General features: G+C 40.5%; 1 protein-coding gene across 1 annotated transcript in view; it reads left to right on the plus strand.

Annotated features, from left to right (window-relative positions):
* Positions 1-17,964, plus strand: part of LOC118336383 (plectin-like) — a 73,769-nt gene that overhangs the window by 46,270 nt on the left and 9,535 nt on the right. The window contains 27 exon segments of the mRNA XM_035673019.1: positions 844-959; positions 1,051-1,154; positions 1,890-2,009; positions 2,811-2,905; positions 2,997-3,063; positions 3,065-3,094; positions 3,096-3,127; positions 4,608-4,701; positions 5,166-5,320; positions 5,456-5,777; positions 5,862-5,939; positions 6,049-6,210; positions 6,362-6,466; positions 6,560-6,655; positions 6,776-6,901; positions 7,016-7,168; positions 7,290-7,444; positions 7,640-7,766; positions 8,153-8,336; positions 9,190-9,347; positions 10,116-10,294; positions 10,389-10,527; positions 10,784-11,140; positions 11,231-11,314; positions 11,431-11,535; positions 11,658-11,756; positions 13,660-17,004. Coding sequence (XP_035528912.1) covers positions 844-959; positions 1,051-1,154; positions 1,890-2,009; positions 2,811-2,905; positions 2,997-3,063; positions 3,065-3,094; positions 3,096-3,127; positions 4,608-4,701; positions 5,166-5,320; positions 5,456-5,777; positions 5,862-5,939; positions 6,049-6,210; positions 6,362-6,466; positions 6,560-6,655; positions 6,776-6,901; positions 7,016-7,168; positions 7,290-7,444; positions 7,640-7,766; positions 8,153-8,336; positions 9,190-9,347; positions 10,116-10,294; positions 10,389-10,527; positions 10,784-11,140; positions 11,231-11,314; positions 11,431-11,535; positions 11,658-11,756; positions 13,660-17,004 — 6,787 coding nt within the window.

Here is a 17,964-nt window from a genome sequence, read left to right on the forward strand (position 1 = left end):
TCCTGGGACTCAGGCCGGGGTTCCCATAGCTCAGGGGCCCGCTCTAGCAGTGATGAGTTGGGCCACGGATGGAGGTCCCAGAGCTTTCATGGAAGGGAGGGACAGAGCATGAGCAGCTCATCTAGGCCAACAAAGCAGTACTCTGTGCGAGAAGTACGCCATGTGGAGTCCCCTGTTTATTCACAGAATGCGGGCTGTTCCACTCTACGCATCAGGGAGCTGTATGAATCTGCTCTTACTATTGCTTTGTACACAAACTCTATTTACTTACTCAATATCATAATCAGTACTGCAGGGATATGCATTGCACATGTGAATTTCTGGATTGAAAGTTCTGTAATAGTAAAGTATGTATGCACGATAGATGAGGATGCATTCAGTCGTGCCGTTCTACACTCTGTCGACATGAACTTTTGTATGTTCTGGGAGTCGAGGCATGCGTGGCTGCCAACTTAAAATGTGTCAGCTTTGATTATGTTAGCCGCTCTATAAATTACATTCCACCTATAGATGCTCTGACATCTGCCAGAGACTCAAACACCCTGAGGACAAAAAGGCAGGTGCTCGTACAGAAAGTCAGCATATAGCCAATGGCAGTAGGTCCAAAAGAGCCCACCCACTGCTGCTAATATATTCTACCATACAAGTGAGCAGACCTGTAGATAAAATCTAAATTATTATAATTATATATAAATCAGAGAATTTGGACATTTTTTTTCTTAAAAACTGACTCAGGATGATAAATCTTTTATCAAATGAAATCAAAATAGTTGGCGATAAATTGAATAGTTGACGTCTATACGATTAATTGACTAATCATTATACATTTTTGTGTTCCCCTAGTCCCAGACTCATCGACATGGGCAAAGTATACAGACAGACCAACCTGGAGAACCTGGAACAGGCCTTTGGTGTGGCAGAGAGAGACCTGGGAGTGACACGCCTACTGGACCCTGAGGGTAAGATGGGCCCAAAGTTACAACTTATTATTAATTTTAAACATAAAAATAATGAGATGACATATAATACAATTTTACCTCATCCTTTCAGATGTTGATGTCCCACACCCTGATGAGAAGTCCATCATCACTTACGTATCATCCTTGTATGACGCCATGCCTCGGACAGACGTACACGATGGCGCCAGAGCTAATGTAAGCAAAACTCCTTTCATACCATGAATCTTGGTTGATGCTCACCTCCAAAATATATATTTTTTAAAATGCTATAAATAAATATGCTTCAGGAAAACACAAATGTTTGCTCTAATTTGATCTGGTTGAATGCTTGATCAGATTTAATCAAAACCGAACAGGCTTGTGACTCCTATAAATGAGCTTTTGTTATCAGTGTTTTCCAATGCCTCCAGAAGTTCAAAGAGAAATAGAAGTCTTGTGAAACCAAGTATCGCAGGAAATTAGCAACCTGTGGTGTTTACACTGTAGAAGTGTAAGAGATAGGCGCATATTTACTGTCACACATCATATATTCACATATAACATACTGTATAGTAGTTTTTACAAACTCCCTCATTAGACTAATGCTGTGCATGGGTATTTAATTTCCTGATCTTTAAGTTCAGTAATGTACAGGTGAATACTGACCTGACATCTTTTCTAATAAATGTCCTTACAAACACTAAATCTAGGAGAACTGTAGAAATATGCTTCTATCTGTCTGTCTGTCTCCCACCATTGTCTCCTCTGCCACTGCCCCCTTATAAACCCCTGCCTTCCTGTCCACTCACACAAGACCTGGATTGTTGGTACCTAATTGAGTTTAGTGTGGTGTGTGTGTGAGTGATCGAACATGGAGACGCAGGAGAAAAAGAGCCCTCCTGTCTGTTGTTGTTGAACTCCCAACTATCTTTTCTGCTGTGTTGGCTGCAGGAGCTGGAGCTGCGCTGGCAGGAGTACTACGAACTGGTGACTCTTCTGCTCCAGTGGATCCGCCACCATGTCATGATCTTCGAGGAGAGGAAGTTCCCTGCCAGCTACGAGGAGATAGAGGTGAGAGAAGTTTCCTTCAAGTTCTTTAAAGCAATCAAATCTAAAACACAGTGCATGTCTTAATACTTACTAATACTAAAAGAGGTTTTAGTGTCTATCCATTGTTAGATCAAAGAACACCCTTACATAATGTCTAGCTGCAGGCAGATAGAGGCAACTGTATTCCCAGACATTGTTTTACTGTAGGTGGGGCAGTGGCAGTGCTGAGAAAATGCAGCCAAAAGGCAGATCCTGCTAAACCTAATCCTCAGAAGAATCACCACTGTGCCACTCCCTTGTTAGTACTGCAGAACAAAAGCATAGCGTGACTTAGTGTTTTTCAAGGTTTGCTTTGAAGTTAAATTATCAGCAGTGCAGCATCATCAAATGTAGCGGTTTAGATGTGCTTCTTTAAAACGGTTACAGAGCGAGTAACATTTTTGTTCAGTAATATAGGCAGTGAAGTTATTTGAGTCATTATCAGTTTAATGCAGTTTACACCATGTATGGGAATGAACAAATGATACTACTGTATAGAGGAGAGCACCCTGCTGTATACACACTATTAGAATTGTAGCGTGATTTGTTACCTTAATGTAATTATCCTATTTAGGAAATTAGGTTTTTAATTAATTTAACTAATCCAAGTTTCCCCAAAAAGCAGCATAATAATGTGTCCTTCACACAAGTAAAGTCAAGGTTTCACTCTTTGTTCTGTTCCTGATGCAGATTTTTCTTCAGATGTTTTGGAACAAAAACACATATTTGAAAAAAAGTTTAAATTGGCAATTTAAACTTTGTTATTGTGTATTTTATCTTTAGCTTCTCTGGCGCCAGTTCTTGAAGTTCAAAGAGACAGAGCTGCCAGTGAAGGATCTGACAAGAACCAGTCTAAAACACATCTACCAGTCCTTTGAGCAAGTTAACCCTCATTTTTCACTCTTTTGTATTTTATTGTGTTCTGTAATAATTGGTGATGACTTATGCTTCCTCCCCACCTGCCCACAGCAGTGCTGTGCATGCTGGCCAGGTGAAGGTCCCTCCAGGCTACCATCCCATTGAGTGTGAGAAAGAATTGGGGTCGACTTCATGTGGCCATCCTGGAAAAGAGAACGGCTGCTCAGGATAGAGTTTGAAAGGTTAAGAACAGTGGCACATAATGAATTTATATAGATCATTTTTAAGGATTATATTTATATCATACTAGTCTTTCCAACCAAGTAGTGTAGTGGCAACGAGACAGAACAGTATATAGAAATATTATATAAGTCCAGGTACCACATCCAGCTAGTGGATTAGGAGATAATTCACAATGCAGGACAATGTACAGTATGTCAAAATACAGAAAAGAGATATAGGAGAATATACATAGAGGTCACGTAATTATATACTAGTAATCGTAGTATACTATATTATCGTATATTATGTAGTATATAATATAGGTTATATATAGTATATATATATACTTATTATATATATAACATATATATATACATATATATATATCTATTATCATATATAATATACATCAGTATAATATATACATATATATATTCTATATATTATATTCTATATATATATCTATATCTGCTTGTGTCTAACAATAATCTGTCATAATAATACATTTTACAAGAACATCAGTGTTTAAGAAAGAACAACAAGATGATGGCCTAGCTTGTTCCAATAGGGGCAAAAAAAAACCTGTCATTAGTTTTGGAACATTTATTAGATAATAAGATACTAAATTGCATTTAGAAAAAAAATATAATATTATTAAGTGGTCTTGCTAAAAAAGGCTAACTAGCCTAGCTTTAGCCTCAAAGTTATTGGGTTAGCTAGCCTGCTAACCTTCCAACATCACCAAAGCTCTGCTCATTAAGGCATGACAAAACACTGCCAATTACATTGTTATTTACCTCTGACCACAGTTGCATCTTGATCAAGCAACTATAAATGTTATTACACTATCATACATTTTTTATTGCATCATTTTGCAGCTTTGGTAGAAGATGACAAACTGTTTTTCTTGTTGTTTTGTGTGCTGGCCTGTTTCAAAATGAGAGAAATGTGTTCTTCATAATTGGACACATAAAACGATATAATTAAGTCTCATGAAGTAGCATGATACAGTGTAAATTTTATTTAGAGTAGCTTTGCATCATGCCTGGAAAATGGGATGGTTTCGTGTCACGAGATTGTCTGGTCATCTTGCAGTCTGATAGCCTTGTTTATGGTTCTGAGACGGGGAATGACTGAATGAGCAGACTGGATGTCTAGGACAGAAAACATTTGTGTCTCACTCTGTTCTGCTACGTGCCAGAGTGTTTTCCTAAGACACAATGGGAGTGTGAGAAGAACTGAGTTTCTCGTAGCTGGAACTGTAATCTGAAAGAGTTGAGGAATGGCATTTGTGAGTGACCCTCATAAATTGGAGTATTTGCTGCAACATAGGTGGCCGTAAGTTGTGAGCTTAAGTTTCTGGGTGTCTAAATGCAGTGTGGTTGTCTGACAGTCCTGGAAATGTCAAGGAGGGAGTTGACATTTTGAAGTTTTGGGACATGGACTATCACAATTTTATTTGTTTTACTGCTCTTAATTTTTTTTTTTTGTTTCATCCAGACTTGAGAGGCTCCAGCGGATTGTCAGTAAAGTCCAGATGGAGTCAGGCTTGTGTGATGACCAGCTCAGCCACCTGGAGACCCTGCTACAGAGTGTGAGTACTTTGATATGTGTTCACAAAGAAGAGAAAAAAAACAAGAAAATGATCACACGTGTTAGGCAATGTGGCTTTTGTTTATTTAATCCTGACCAAAAATCACAAGTTTTGAATTTAATGTTTTTCCAAAAACTCTTTAAATACTAAATGAATATGAAAAAAAGAATTCAACTTTACAGGGGCAGCAGCCTAAAGCAGGAGATAGCTGCTGTCATCAGCATACATAGCAATCATTCAGTCCAAATTACAGACTTCTTAGACCTTTGTCATGCCATTTAGTTTAACACATATTGTACTTAAAGTCCATGTAGGTCATATATTTAGCTACAGAAAATAAAGAAAAAAGATCATAGTATCGCATAGTATAGCATTTAGGATCCTTCAGGCAGAGAAAGGGCTGATGCTTATGTGTCAATCACTGTCACAAGCCTTTATTGACAGTTTGGTTTTTGTCCCTTCAGGACATTCGTCTGCTGAATGCAGGGAAACCAGCTCAGCACACAGCAGAGGTGGAGAGGGAGCTGGACAAGGCAGACAACATGATTCGCCTGCTCTTCAATGATGTGCAGATACTCAAGGATGGGCGCCACCCTCAGGCGGAACAGATATACCGCAGGTGGGTGCTCATTTCAGTGAATATATCTAATCTAATAATATGTCCTGTTACAAAACCTCTCACAGATCGGAATGCAAATATATATATAAAGTATAACTGTCAACTAACAGCCGACTGTGTTTCTCATCTCCACAGGGTTTACCGCCTCCATGAGCGCCTGGTGAACTTGCGCAGCGATTACAACCTTCGTCTGAAGTCCACTGTGACCATTGCCCAGGCTTCCATGTTCCAGACCTCCCAGCAGACCATCATGAAGCCGCGTCCTGAGTTGGATGATGTGACCCTTCGCTATGTCAAAGACCTCCTGGCGTGGGTGGAGGAGAACCAGCATCGCATTGATGAAGCCGAGTGGGGCTCCGATCTGCCCTCCGTGGAGTCCCAGCTGGGAAGCCACAGAGGCCTGCACCAGACTGTGGAGGACTTCCGATCCAAGATTGAACGGGCCAGGGCCGACGAGGTAGGACCCCTATCAGAAAAATGACACACAGACCGACGCTGTGCTGTTGATCTTGAAAGTAACCTCTGTTGCATCTTTCTTCAGACCCAGCTATCTCCTGTCAGCAAGGGCACCTACAGAGAATACCTGGGTAAACTGGACCTCCACTATGGCAAACTACTGGTAAATATTTTTCAGTGGCTGATATTTACATTTTTGTGTAACTTGATATTCTCTGCAAAGAATGTAAAGGATTTTTTGAATTAACTGTTATGTTTTTTTTTCCTTTCAGAACTCTTCCAAGTCCCGTCTGAGGAACCTGGAATCACTCCACACCTTTGTCAGCGCTGCCACTAAGGAACTGATGTGGTTAAATGACAAAGAAGAGGAGGAGGTCAACTTTGACTGGAGCGACAGGAACACCAACATGACTGCTAAGAAAGACAACTACTCGGTGTGTTTTAAAAGCAGAATGAGACCTCAGAGTCTGTGGTCAAGTGCTAATTCCAGTCCTTTATATTCTGTGAAAGATGTATCGATAAATTGGTTAAATAAGTACACGTGGTTTTTCTTTGTCATTGACTGTTTTTATTTGGATTGTTCAGGGTCTCATGCGAGAGCTGGAGCTGAGGGAGAAGAAGGTCAATGATATCCAGGCCATGGGAGACAAATTTTTCAAGGATGGACATCCTGGCAAGAAGACAGTTGAGGTAACTAACAGTAAAAATCCACATACAGCATAAAAGCCAGTGAGTGAGACCTCAACTAATCCACTGCAATCGTGTCTTCTTGGTCTCTTGCAGGCCTTCACAGCTGCCCTGCAGACTCAGTGGAGCTGGCTCCTCCAGCTGTGCTGCTGTATTGAGGCTCATCTCAAAGAAAACACAGCCTACTACCAGGTATGGGACAGAGATCTTGATGAAAATGAATCTGTGGAATTCCCATAACCCTTCCATAAGGTCCATCAATATTCATAGAGCAAAGAGTCATATTTTTTGTCCCCCGTGATTTCCTTGCAGTTTTTTGCGGACGTGAAAGAGGCTCAGGACAAGATGAAGAAAATGCAAGAGAACATGAAAAAGAAATACAGCTGTGATCGCTCCACCACAGCCACGCGGCTGGAAGACCTGCTGCAGGATGCTGTGGTGAGTGCTGATTTGATTCAAAAGCAAAATTGTTGCACTGCTTTTATTTAATGTGTACCATTTACATATTGGGGATTTTATTCTAATCCTGTTTGTTTGTTTGTTTATCAACAGGAGGAGAGAGAACAGCTGAATGAATTCAAGACCCTTGTGACCGGCCTGAACAAGAGAGCCAAGTCCATCATCCAGCTGAAACCCCGCAACCCCACCACCTCTGTCAAAGGAAAACTGCCCATTCAGGCCGTCTGTGACTTCAAGCAACAGGAGGTTAGAACTAGCTGCTTTACCAGCTCATAGTGATTTGTAATACTTCACAGCATTGAGTGGTCGCACTTGTCACAAAACCTCAGCCTGCCCCGTTTGACGTGTACTTATCGACTCTTTTCAGATCACTGTCCATAAAGGAGATGAGTGTGCACTCCTCAACAACTCTCAGCCCTTCAAGTGGAAGGTCTTGAACCACTCTGGACATGAGGCTGTGGTGCCATCCGTCTGCTTCATGGTGCCTCCAGTCAACAAGGAGGCCATGGACAGCGTGTCCAGGTGAGAACAAAGTAAAACTAAACTAAAGGGGCCACGTATGGGGAATATGTAATGCTACAAATAACTTGAAAATGAACTGTTTGTGTCAACGAATAAATAATGGCTTTAATACTCGATAAAGTGCAAGATACAATCCCTGAAGTACTATCTGTCTTTCTTAATTCTTGCACTATGTGTGTTCCGCTGCTGCTCCAGTCTGGATACAGGTCATCAGCAGATGGTGTCTGTGTGGCAGAGGCTCCATATAGACATGAAGAGTTTGCTGTCATGGCAGTACCTGATGAGAGACTTCACACAGATACGCTCCTGGAACATCACCATGGTAAGCATTAACACTTTTAAGCAAACAACCAATAGCTTCTGCTAGCTGTAAATAGCTAATAGAGGCTAAATGAAACAGTCTAAGTTTGGCAAGGATAGACAAGGCCCCTAAAGTCTATTATTTTAAGAGCAGGCTATGTAGGAAAGAGCTTTATTATGTTTATTGTTCAGAATCGAATTCAATTACTGCGTGCACTAGAAAGAGTGCAAAGGCCTTGATAAAATTAGGAAGGAAACGTTTAGGATTTGTTTGTGCTTTAATGATTCTGTATACAGCAGTCCAAGAAAAAAAATTAAATCAGATTACAGCAGCAACCTCTTCTGTATACGACTTGGAGTTCCGCCTTAACCCCTCCCCTTTCCTCCTCCTCTTCTTATCCTGTGCAGTTAAAGACCATGAAGCCTGAGGAATATAGGCTGATGATGAGGAACCTGGAGCTCCACTACCAGGACTACATGCGGGACAGCCAGGACTCGCAGCTCTTTGGCCCTGACGACCGCATGCAGATCGAGGAAGACTACACCAAGTCCACCCAGCATTTCGAGAGCCTGCTTCGCTCCATGGAGAAAGGTAACATTTATTGCTCTAAAAAGCAAATATATATGGATATATAAAGGGAATATAGAATAAGTGTATACCTACTTTACAGTATATAATTGTCATTCACCTTTCAGGACAAAGGGTTGTTAGGGTTAAAGGTGAGTCATATCAAACCAGTTAAAGCTACAGCTCACCAAGCTAGTGTGTGTACACGCTTATAAGCGTTGGATCTTGGATGAGATGTTCAAAAATAACCAAAACCGTTTTGAGTGACTGCATGTTACTTTGGTTTCTAAATTGCTTTTTTTCTTTATTGCAGCTCTGCTCAAAGTAGAATCCATGTTTTGCAGGTTAAGCTGCAGAATGTTGTGCTTTTTGTTATGCAGCCATATCACGTAATAGTGTGATTACTACTACTAGGTAGAAAATACTTGTTATACACCGTATGCTGTGACTGTAGTAGATATAGAGCTATGTGTGCTTGTGACACAACACATGAAGAGCTGCATGATTTATCGTGCTTACTACAAGGAGTTTTTAACTGGTTATGAAACTGTCAAAATGTATTGATGCCTCTCTATGATTTACATTAGCAGTGAAGAGAGAGTGAGAGAAGTGAGAAGATTGGCTATTTCTATATAGTTAATTTTAAATTCCCATTGAAATCAATGAAACGAGCCAGAATCAACAAAAAAATGAAAGTTCCTTGTTGCTGCTTTAAGTGCACTGCAAAAATATGTGGTAGATGTTGCAAATAAACATTATTAGAGAATGTGAAAACATGGCATAATTTATTCAGTATTTCTATATTCTTTGTGCATCAATTTTTAATTTTCTTCCCAACCCAAATAATTGTTAAACTAATGCGATTGCTGCTACACAGGTCTGCAGGATGAGTCTTTATGTAAGAACTACATCTCTGAGATCAAGGACCTGCGTCTGCGTATAGAGGACTGTGAAGCTGGGACTGTGGCTCGCATTCGCAGACCTATGCAGAAGGAACCTCTGAAAGAATGTGTTCAGAAGACAACAGAGCAGAAGGTACTGTGCTCAAATGAGTCTTTCATGTGTTAAAATATCATGTGACATCAAAACACCATTACGATTATTATGAATTAAACATTAGAAGACTGCTACTACCGGCTCTTATATTGTATGTCGCTAGACTTGAATCTGCTAGATATCCCAAAGTATTATCTCAAGGGCTAAATCACATTAGTATTTCTAGTATTTCTATCAGCTTTCTTGTGAGGATGAAGTGAAAACAAATAGGAAATATAATTTGCAAAAGGAAATGTGTTTTTATGTAGAGAGATACAAAAAAAAATGCTCTGCATATTGCTATTGCATAATGTGGTCATTGTCTATGTGTCTGTAGAATTTTTATTTAATGACCCTCATGGCATTTTGTACATGTCACAACCTCAGCTAATTTTCATATAAGTTTTAACATCTTTAGAAGGACAAACATGGTTCCTAGCCACCTGCAAGACCCAGGGGCAAAATTATTCACTCAGCAGAGAATAAAGAAGAAAAGATAACCCAAGAGAACTTGGGTTAAGAACAAGAGAGATTAATTTCAAATTAAATAATTAGATAATTCTGTTATTGAATGAAATGGTTTAATACAGTTTAATCATATTGTACCAGAATTCATGCGGTTTAGTGGAGAGTAAGGACAGTTATTGGTGGACTGGTAAATAGGTGGAAAGAGGAATAATATGTCATGTCTCACTCAGTTGATTGTAACCTCAGTCAAGTTTAGACACTTAATTTTGTTGAACCTTGTTGTCTTCATCTGTTGTACAGAAAGTCCAGGCAGAGCTTGAAGGCCTCAAAAAGGACCTCAATAAGGTGTCTGTAAAGACACAAGAGGTCCTGGCCTCTCCTCAGCAATCTGCCTCAGCTCCTGTCCTGCGCTCAGAGCTTGACCTCACTGTGCAGAAGATGGATCATGCCCACATGCTCTCCTCCGTTTATCTTGACAAGTGAGTCCCCGGCCACGTACTCTTCAGAGTTAAAATATAATGCACTGTTTCTTATGGCAATGGTAATTCATTTAATTATTGTTTCTTACCCCAGGCTGAAGACTGTGGAAATGGTCATCCGCAATTCACAGGGTGCTGAGGGAGTTCTCAAGCAGTATGAGGACTATCTGCGTGAGGTTCACACCGTGCCCAGTGATGTCAAGGAAGTAGAGACTTACAGAACAAAGCTTAAGGTAAACAGCATATGGTTTTTATGCATCTGTTAGAAGAGAACTTTCTCAAGTGATAATTTATTTGCATACAAAAAAAAACAAATTGTCTGCCAATTGACCCTTCACAGCACAGTAAAGGAGAAAGTTGACTGAGGTTCTAAAAAGTGCGGGGCATAGGAAGGATCAATTGGGAGCTGTTCGCATGAAGTAGTTAGCCTATTCTTAACTGACCTGGTTTGCTCACTGCTGACTTGCCTTTCCTTTCTGCTTTTTGCAGAAAATGCGAGGTGAGGCTGAGGGTGATCAGCCAGTTTTTGATTCTCTGGAAGAAGAGATAAAGAAGGCCTCTACAGTGAGCGACAAGATGTCCCGTGTGCACAGCGAGCGTGATGCAGAGCTGGACCACTACCGCCAGCTCCAGTCTAGCCTCCAGGATCGCTGGAAGGCCGTGTTCACACAGATAGACATTCGCCAGAGAGAGCTAGAGCAGCTCGGCCGCCAGCTAAGCTACTATCGTGAGAGCTACGACTGGCTGATCCGCTGGATTGCCGACGCCAAGCAGAGGCAGGAGAAGATCCAGGCTGTTCACATCACTGACAGCAAGACTCTGAAAGAACAGCTGGCCCAGGAGAAGGTATATTGTGTACTGCTTGATATTATTACCATTCTTTCACATGGAAATAGTCAACACTTAACTCTTAATTTAAACTCTTTTTCAAAACAGAAACTGCTGGAGGAGATTGAAAATAACAAGGACAAAGTTGATGAGTGTCAAAAGTATGCTAAAGCATACATTGATACTATCAAGGTGAGCAATAAACAACACGAGTTTGCATTAATCATTGTTAATATTGTAACTCGGAGCATTCAGAGAAAGTATCTGAAGCATAACTGATGTATAGAGAATTACCTTTTTTCAAATAGGACTATGAACTCCAGTTGGTTGCCTACAAAGCTCAGGTTGAGCCTCTTGCTTCTCCCATGAAGAAAACCAAACTGGACTCTGCTTCTGACAACATTATTCAGGAGGTATGTTTCTTATAGCCCACTCTAGACAAAACTTCACCATTAACTGAATTCACTGTAAAAGGCTTATGCATGAAGTTAAAAATTACATATTTCTAAGTGTTGTTTGTTTCCCCTTGTATCAGTATGTAACACTGAGGACCCGATACAGTGAGCTGATGACTCTGACTAGTCAGTACATCAAGTTCATCACTGACTCACAGCGTCGCTTGGAGGACGAGGAGGTGCGTGACAACTGGCTGAGGATCCCAAACAAACTAAATTCTAACATTAACCTAACCAACCAAATAATCAACCAACCAACAAACAATTATCACCAAAGCGCATGCTTGCACCACACTCCTTTCTCAAACACACACACACACATACATTACATTACATTAATGTACGGGTGACAAACAGTTCCTTTGCACTGGTTCCGCATGAAACATTGGCATGCTGTAGCTGATACAGTATTAGCTAGAGAAGTACAGATATTAGGAGGATTAATAAAAACTTGAAAAAAATACAAATATAACAAACAAATGAGGTGATGCATGAGGTTTGAGTGTGTTTACATTAAAGTGAATATCAGTATCTAAATAGATATTTATTTAGAAAGTTTCACTGAGACCATAATTCTCAATGTCAGTCTAAAGCTAGACTGAATAAATACAGTACACTGTGTGCTTGTATTAGTTACTCCATCTCCATTCATTGTGTCTATTGCGCCATTGTAGATTTAGAGTGAGGGGTTCTTTCTTTCACTACGATTTTCCTTTTCCTTCTTATCCCTCTTGCCACTTGTTTTTTTCACAAAGTTAAAATCAAAGTTAAGACTGTGGTTGAGCCTAGTTATCATGGTCTTCAGCTCTCCTTTTTTCCAGATTAACACAAATTTAAAGTTTTACATCATTTTCTAACCCTAATGTTTTGTTTGTTTCTTTGCTTCTCTTAACTGCTTGCCAGTGCTTTACCATGATGAATGCTTAACTTGTTTGAGCATTAAAGAGGTAAATTATTCAGTGTTTTGAGTACCTACTCTACTGTATAATCTCCATTCCCTCTGTCATCCTATCAACTGTCACTCTCTCTCAAACTGCATTTTGGCTTTCCGTGGCGTATTTTTTTTCTTGCTTTCACTGCAGAAATTACAGCAACTATCCACACTTTGGTCGCTATAATCCTTACTTTTACACTGTGTACTCAGTATTATTTTTAAACTATTTTACAGTGCTTCTTACTCTTCCTAGAGTCATAAACTGGTTTCCTAACTTACAGTGCAGTGACATCATCTTAACCTTGACCTTGCTTTTCTTTTCCATTCCATTTTGTGGCAAATAGTGATTTAAAGAACCCCCAGTGCATGGGATAAGATAAATACCAGTCACACCAGGTGTGAATAATAGACTAACATAAAGCATATAGTTTATATTTTCATATTTTATATATTTTTTATATTTATGTCAACAAATGTTCCCACACTCATACTGACAATATACATAAAAATAAAATAGATATAGACATGTAAAAGAGTTCAACAGAAATCCACCTTAAACAACTGCCTATTGAACACAAATTTACATTAAACAAATCAATATTTGAATGATGATTATATAATAAACACTTATGCAACAAACTTAATAAATATTAAAAAAATATATTTTCAACAATTTGATAAGAATTAAATGCTAGATTGCTAGACTTGGTCTAGTGGACTATATTATATTGGAAATTATAATGCAGTTTTTGAAAGTTAGTGCTACAGCTACAGTTGCATGCCATATGATTTTCTTGCTGTGTTGTGAAGTGATATTTTGTTTCCATACATTAATTAATTCATTCCTATCATACATTTTTTCCTTTGTCATGAATTATTTTAATTGCATCGTGAATTTAACATCACTTTGATGAATGTGCATCTAATTTGCATCAAGTGATTGATCTTCGAGCTAACTTTAACATTAACATTGCCTGGGTAATACAGTACATTACCTTGCTCTTATTCTAGTGTGATTAAGCTGTGATTACTACAGTAATTACAATTTTAATCCACACTGTTTCGAGCTGGTTAATGTAAAGTGTTACCTTTTAACATGTCATGCTTGATTATAATCCTTTCTTTACCATTTGCTTCCACTAATGCAGAAAGCTGCAGAGAAACTCAAAGCGGAAGAGCAGAAAAAAATGGCCAAGATGCAGGCTGAGTTAGACAAACAGAAGCAGTTAGCTGAAGCTCACGCAAAAGCCATTGCCAAAGCTGAGAAAGAGGCTCAAGAGCTGAAGCTCAAAATGCAGGAAGAAGTAAGCAAGAGAGAAATTGCTGCTGTAGATGCAGAAAAGCAAAAGCACAATGTCCAACTGGAACTGCAAGAGCTCAAAAACCTCTCAGAGCAACAAATCATGGACAAAAGTCAATTGGTGGATGAGGCGCTTCAGAGCAGGGTCAAGATTGAGGAGGAAATCCGCCTCATCAGGATCCAACTTGACACAACAGTTAAACAAAAGTCTACCGCAGAATCTGAGCTGAAGCAACTTCGTGACAGAGCAGCTGAAGCTGAGAAACTCAGAAAGGCTGCCCAGGAAGAAGCTGAGAAGCTCCGCAAACAAGTCAATGAAGAGACCCAGAAAAAGCGCATCGCAGAGGAAGAACTCAAACGCAAAGCCGAGGCAGAGAAGGAAGCTGCCAGGCAAAAGCAAAAAGCTCTGGAAGACCTGGAAAACCTCAAGAGGCAGGCAGAGGAGGCTGAAAGGCAAGTGAAGCAAGCAGAGCTAGAAAAGGAGAGACAAATCCAGGTTGCTCATGTGGCAGCTCAGAAGAGTGCTGCGGCTGAACTCCAGAGCAAACACATGTCCTTTGTGGAAAAGACCTCAAAGTTGGAAGAATCACTCAAACAAGAGCATGGTGCTGTTCTTCAGCTGCAACAAGAAGCAACATATCTCAAGAAACAACAAGAGGACGCAGAAAATGCGAGAGAAGAGGCAGAAAAGGAGCTTGAGAAATGGAGGCAAAAAGCTAACGAGGCCCTTCGTCTAAGACTCCAGGCTGAGGAAGAAGCTCACAAAAAGAGCCTCGCTCAAGAAGAAGCTGAGAAACAAAAGGAGGAGGCTGAGCGCGAGGCTAAAAAGAGAGCCAAGGCTGAAGAGTCAGCCCACAAGCAGAAAGAAATGGCCGAGAAAGAACTTGAGAGGCAGAGGAAGGTAGCTGAGAGCACAGCTCAGCAGAAGCTCACTGCAGAACAGGAGCTGATTCGACTTAGGGCAGACTTCGACAACGCAGAACAGCAGAGATCTCTCCTTGAAGAAGAACTTTACCGCCTGAAGAATGAAGTCGTCGCAGCTGAACAACAAAGGAAACAGCTGGAGGATGAACTGGCCAAAGTAAGGAGTGAAATGGAAGTACTCAGTCAGCTGAAGTCCAAGGCAGAAAAGGAGACCATGTCCAACACAGAGAAGAGCAAACAACTTCTTGAGGCTGAAGCCGCCAAGATGAGGGACCTGGCTGAGGAAGCAAGCAAGCTTAGAACCATAGCAGAGGAGGCCAAGCATCAGAGGCAAGTTGCTGAGGAAGAGGCAGCTCGTCAGAGAGCAGAGGCTGAAAGGATTCTCAAAGAGAAGCTGGCTGCAATCAGCGAAGCCACTCATTTAAAAACAGAGGCTGAAATTGCCCTGAAAGAAAAGGAGGCAGAAAACGAGAGACTCCGGCGTCAAGCTGAGGATGAGACTTACCAAAGAAAAGCTCTTGAAGACCAGGCCAACCAACACAAGCAAGAGATTGATCTGAAGATAATCCAACTCAAAAAATCCTCTGAGGCTGAAATGGAAAGACAAAAGGCAATAGTGGATGAGACTCTTAAACAGAGGCGAGTTGTTGAAGAAGAAATCAGAATTCTTAAGCTCAACTTTGAAAAGGCTTCATCTGGAAAACTTGATCTGGAGCTAGAACTGAACAAACTGAAAAACATTGCAGAGGAAACTCAACAAAGCAAACAAAGAGCTGAGGAGGAGGCAGAGAAACTAAGGATGCTTGCCCTTGAGGAAGAAAAGAGAAGGAGGGAAGCCGAGGAAAAGGTTAAGAAGATCACTGCTGCAGAGCAAGAGGCAGGCAGGCAACGCAAGGCAGCCCAAGACGAGCTTGATCGTCTGAAAAAGAAATCAGAAGAAGCCAAAAAGCAGAAAGAGGAGGCAGACAAAGAAGCAGAAAAGCAGATTGTTGTAGCCCAACAAGCAGCCCTGAAATGCAGTGCAGCTGAGCAGCAAGTCCAAAGTGTTCTTGCTCAACAGAAGGAAGATACTATGATGCAGAAGAAACTCAAGGAAGAGTATGAGAAAGCCAAGAAGCTTGCCAAAGAGGCAGAGGCTGCTAAGGAGAAAGCAGAAAGGGAGGCAGCTCTCCTTCGTCAACAAGCAGAGGAAGCAGAACGACAAAAGACTTCTGCTGAGCAAGAAGCTGCAAACCAAGCCAAGGCTCATGAGGATGCTGAGAGGTTGAGGAAGGAGGCTGAATTTGAAGCTGCTAAACGAGCACAAGCTGAAGCTGCAGCACTCAAGCAGAAGCAACAGGCTGATACTGAAATGGCAAAGCACAAAAAACTGGCAGAGCAAACATTAAAACAGAAGTTCCAAGTGGAGCAAGAGCTCACAAAGGTTAAGCTAAAGCTTGATGACACTGATAAACAGAAATCTGTCCTTGATGAAGAGCTGCAGCGCTTGAAGGATGAGGTTGATGATGCTGTCAAACAAAGGGCCCAAGTGGAGGAGGAGCTGTTCAAAGTCAAAGTTCAAATGGAGGAACTACTCAAACTGAAAATTAGAATTGAGGAGGAAAATCAACGCCTCATCAAGAAAGACAAAGATAACACCCAACAATTCCTTGCCAAGGAGGCTGACAATATGAAAAAGCTTGCAGAGGATGCTGCTAGACTTAGTGTAGAAGCCCAAGAGGCTGCACGCTTAAGACAGATTGCAGAAGAAGACCTCAATCAGCAACGAGCTCTTGCAGATAAAATGCTTAAAGAGAAAATGCAAGCCATACAAGAGGCATCTAGATTTAGAGCTGAGGCAGAGATGCTCCAAAGGCAGAAGGACATGGCTCAGGAGCAGGCACAAAAGCTGCTGGAGGATAAACAACTAATGCAACAGCGTCTGGAGGAGGAAACAGAGGAGTACCAGAAGTCACTTGAAGCAGAGAGGAAGAGGCAATTGGAGATCATAGCTGAAGCCGAAAAACTCAAACTTCAGGTTTCTCAGCTCAGTAAAGCACAGGCTAAAGCTGAAGAGCAGGCTAAAGAATTCAAGAAACAAGCTGATACGATTGCGTCCCGCCTTCATGAGACTGAAATAGCCACCACAGAAAAAATGACCAAGGTGGAACATGCGAGACAAAATACCAGCAAAGAGGCTGACGATTTACGCAAAGCTATCGCAGACCTAGAGAAGGAGAAGGCTAGACTGAAAATGGAGGCTGAAGAACTTCAAAATAAATCTAAAGAGGTATTGTGTCAAAAATGGCATAACAGAGCAGCTTATGTCATTGTTAACTCTATCTGAAAACTAACACACTTTCTTAAATTTCCTCTATTCCTTTCTTTGACTATACTAATCATGAAGCCATATCTTTAATTTTAATTATATTTTTTTACAGTGCACTGTGCTCATGCAAATCACATCCTGAATGTCCCCTCATCCTGGAATGTGTTTTAATTTTTATGACATTATTATTTCTTTCAGGTTTAAAACTCAGTTGCAGCTCGGCTCCAAAATAATTAGAATCATTTGAAATGATTAAAATATGATATTCAATTAGCAATTTAGTCAAAAACTGGGTCAACAGTTAGAGGGATAGCCTAGTATTACAGTACATGCACCCACAGATTTATCAGAACCCCTAACCTCTTTGAAAATGTGTGCTAAATATTAAATTTTACTCGTATTTGCAGAATAAAAACAACATTCAAACACACCAATACGTAACCAAGAAAAATATATAATGTATAGTCTCACATTTGTTACAATGCCTAGTATCCATTGTGAATACTGTATTAAGAGATGCAGACACCTGCACCAAATATGCCTCCACCCCAGCAGAGTATTAGTAGTAGTATGTGTCAGGCATGTACAACTCTGCTACCAACATTAACATGCTAAAACATTAGCCAGAGATGTGACTTTATTTATTAAGCCTGCCTGCCCTCCATCTGGCATGACCATGACATGCAATAGCGTTCGTCAATTGACACAAAATGCATGCAAGAGCCCATATTTCCTTGCCGACAAGTGTATGTTGGCTTCACCCACAACCCCGACCCCTAGGTCTGCTATAGTATATACCATGCACTTAATGGGAGCATTGTTGGTATGATTATTAGTAAGTAAGTAAGTAAGTAAGTAAGTAAATTTAATTTATAAAGCACATTTAAACACAGTATAAACTGACCAAAGTGCTGTACAGTA

The sequence above is a fragment of the Morone saxatilis genome, unplaced genomic scaffold (genome assembly GCF_004916995.1).
Source record: "Morone saxatilis isolate NCDOM2014 unplaced genomic scaffold, NCSU_SB_2.0 Contig24, whole genome shotgun sequence".
Lineage (NCBI taxonomy): Eukaryota > Metazoa > Chordata > Actinopteri > Moronidae > Morone > Morone saxatilis.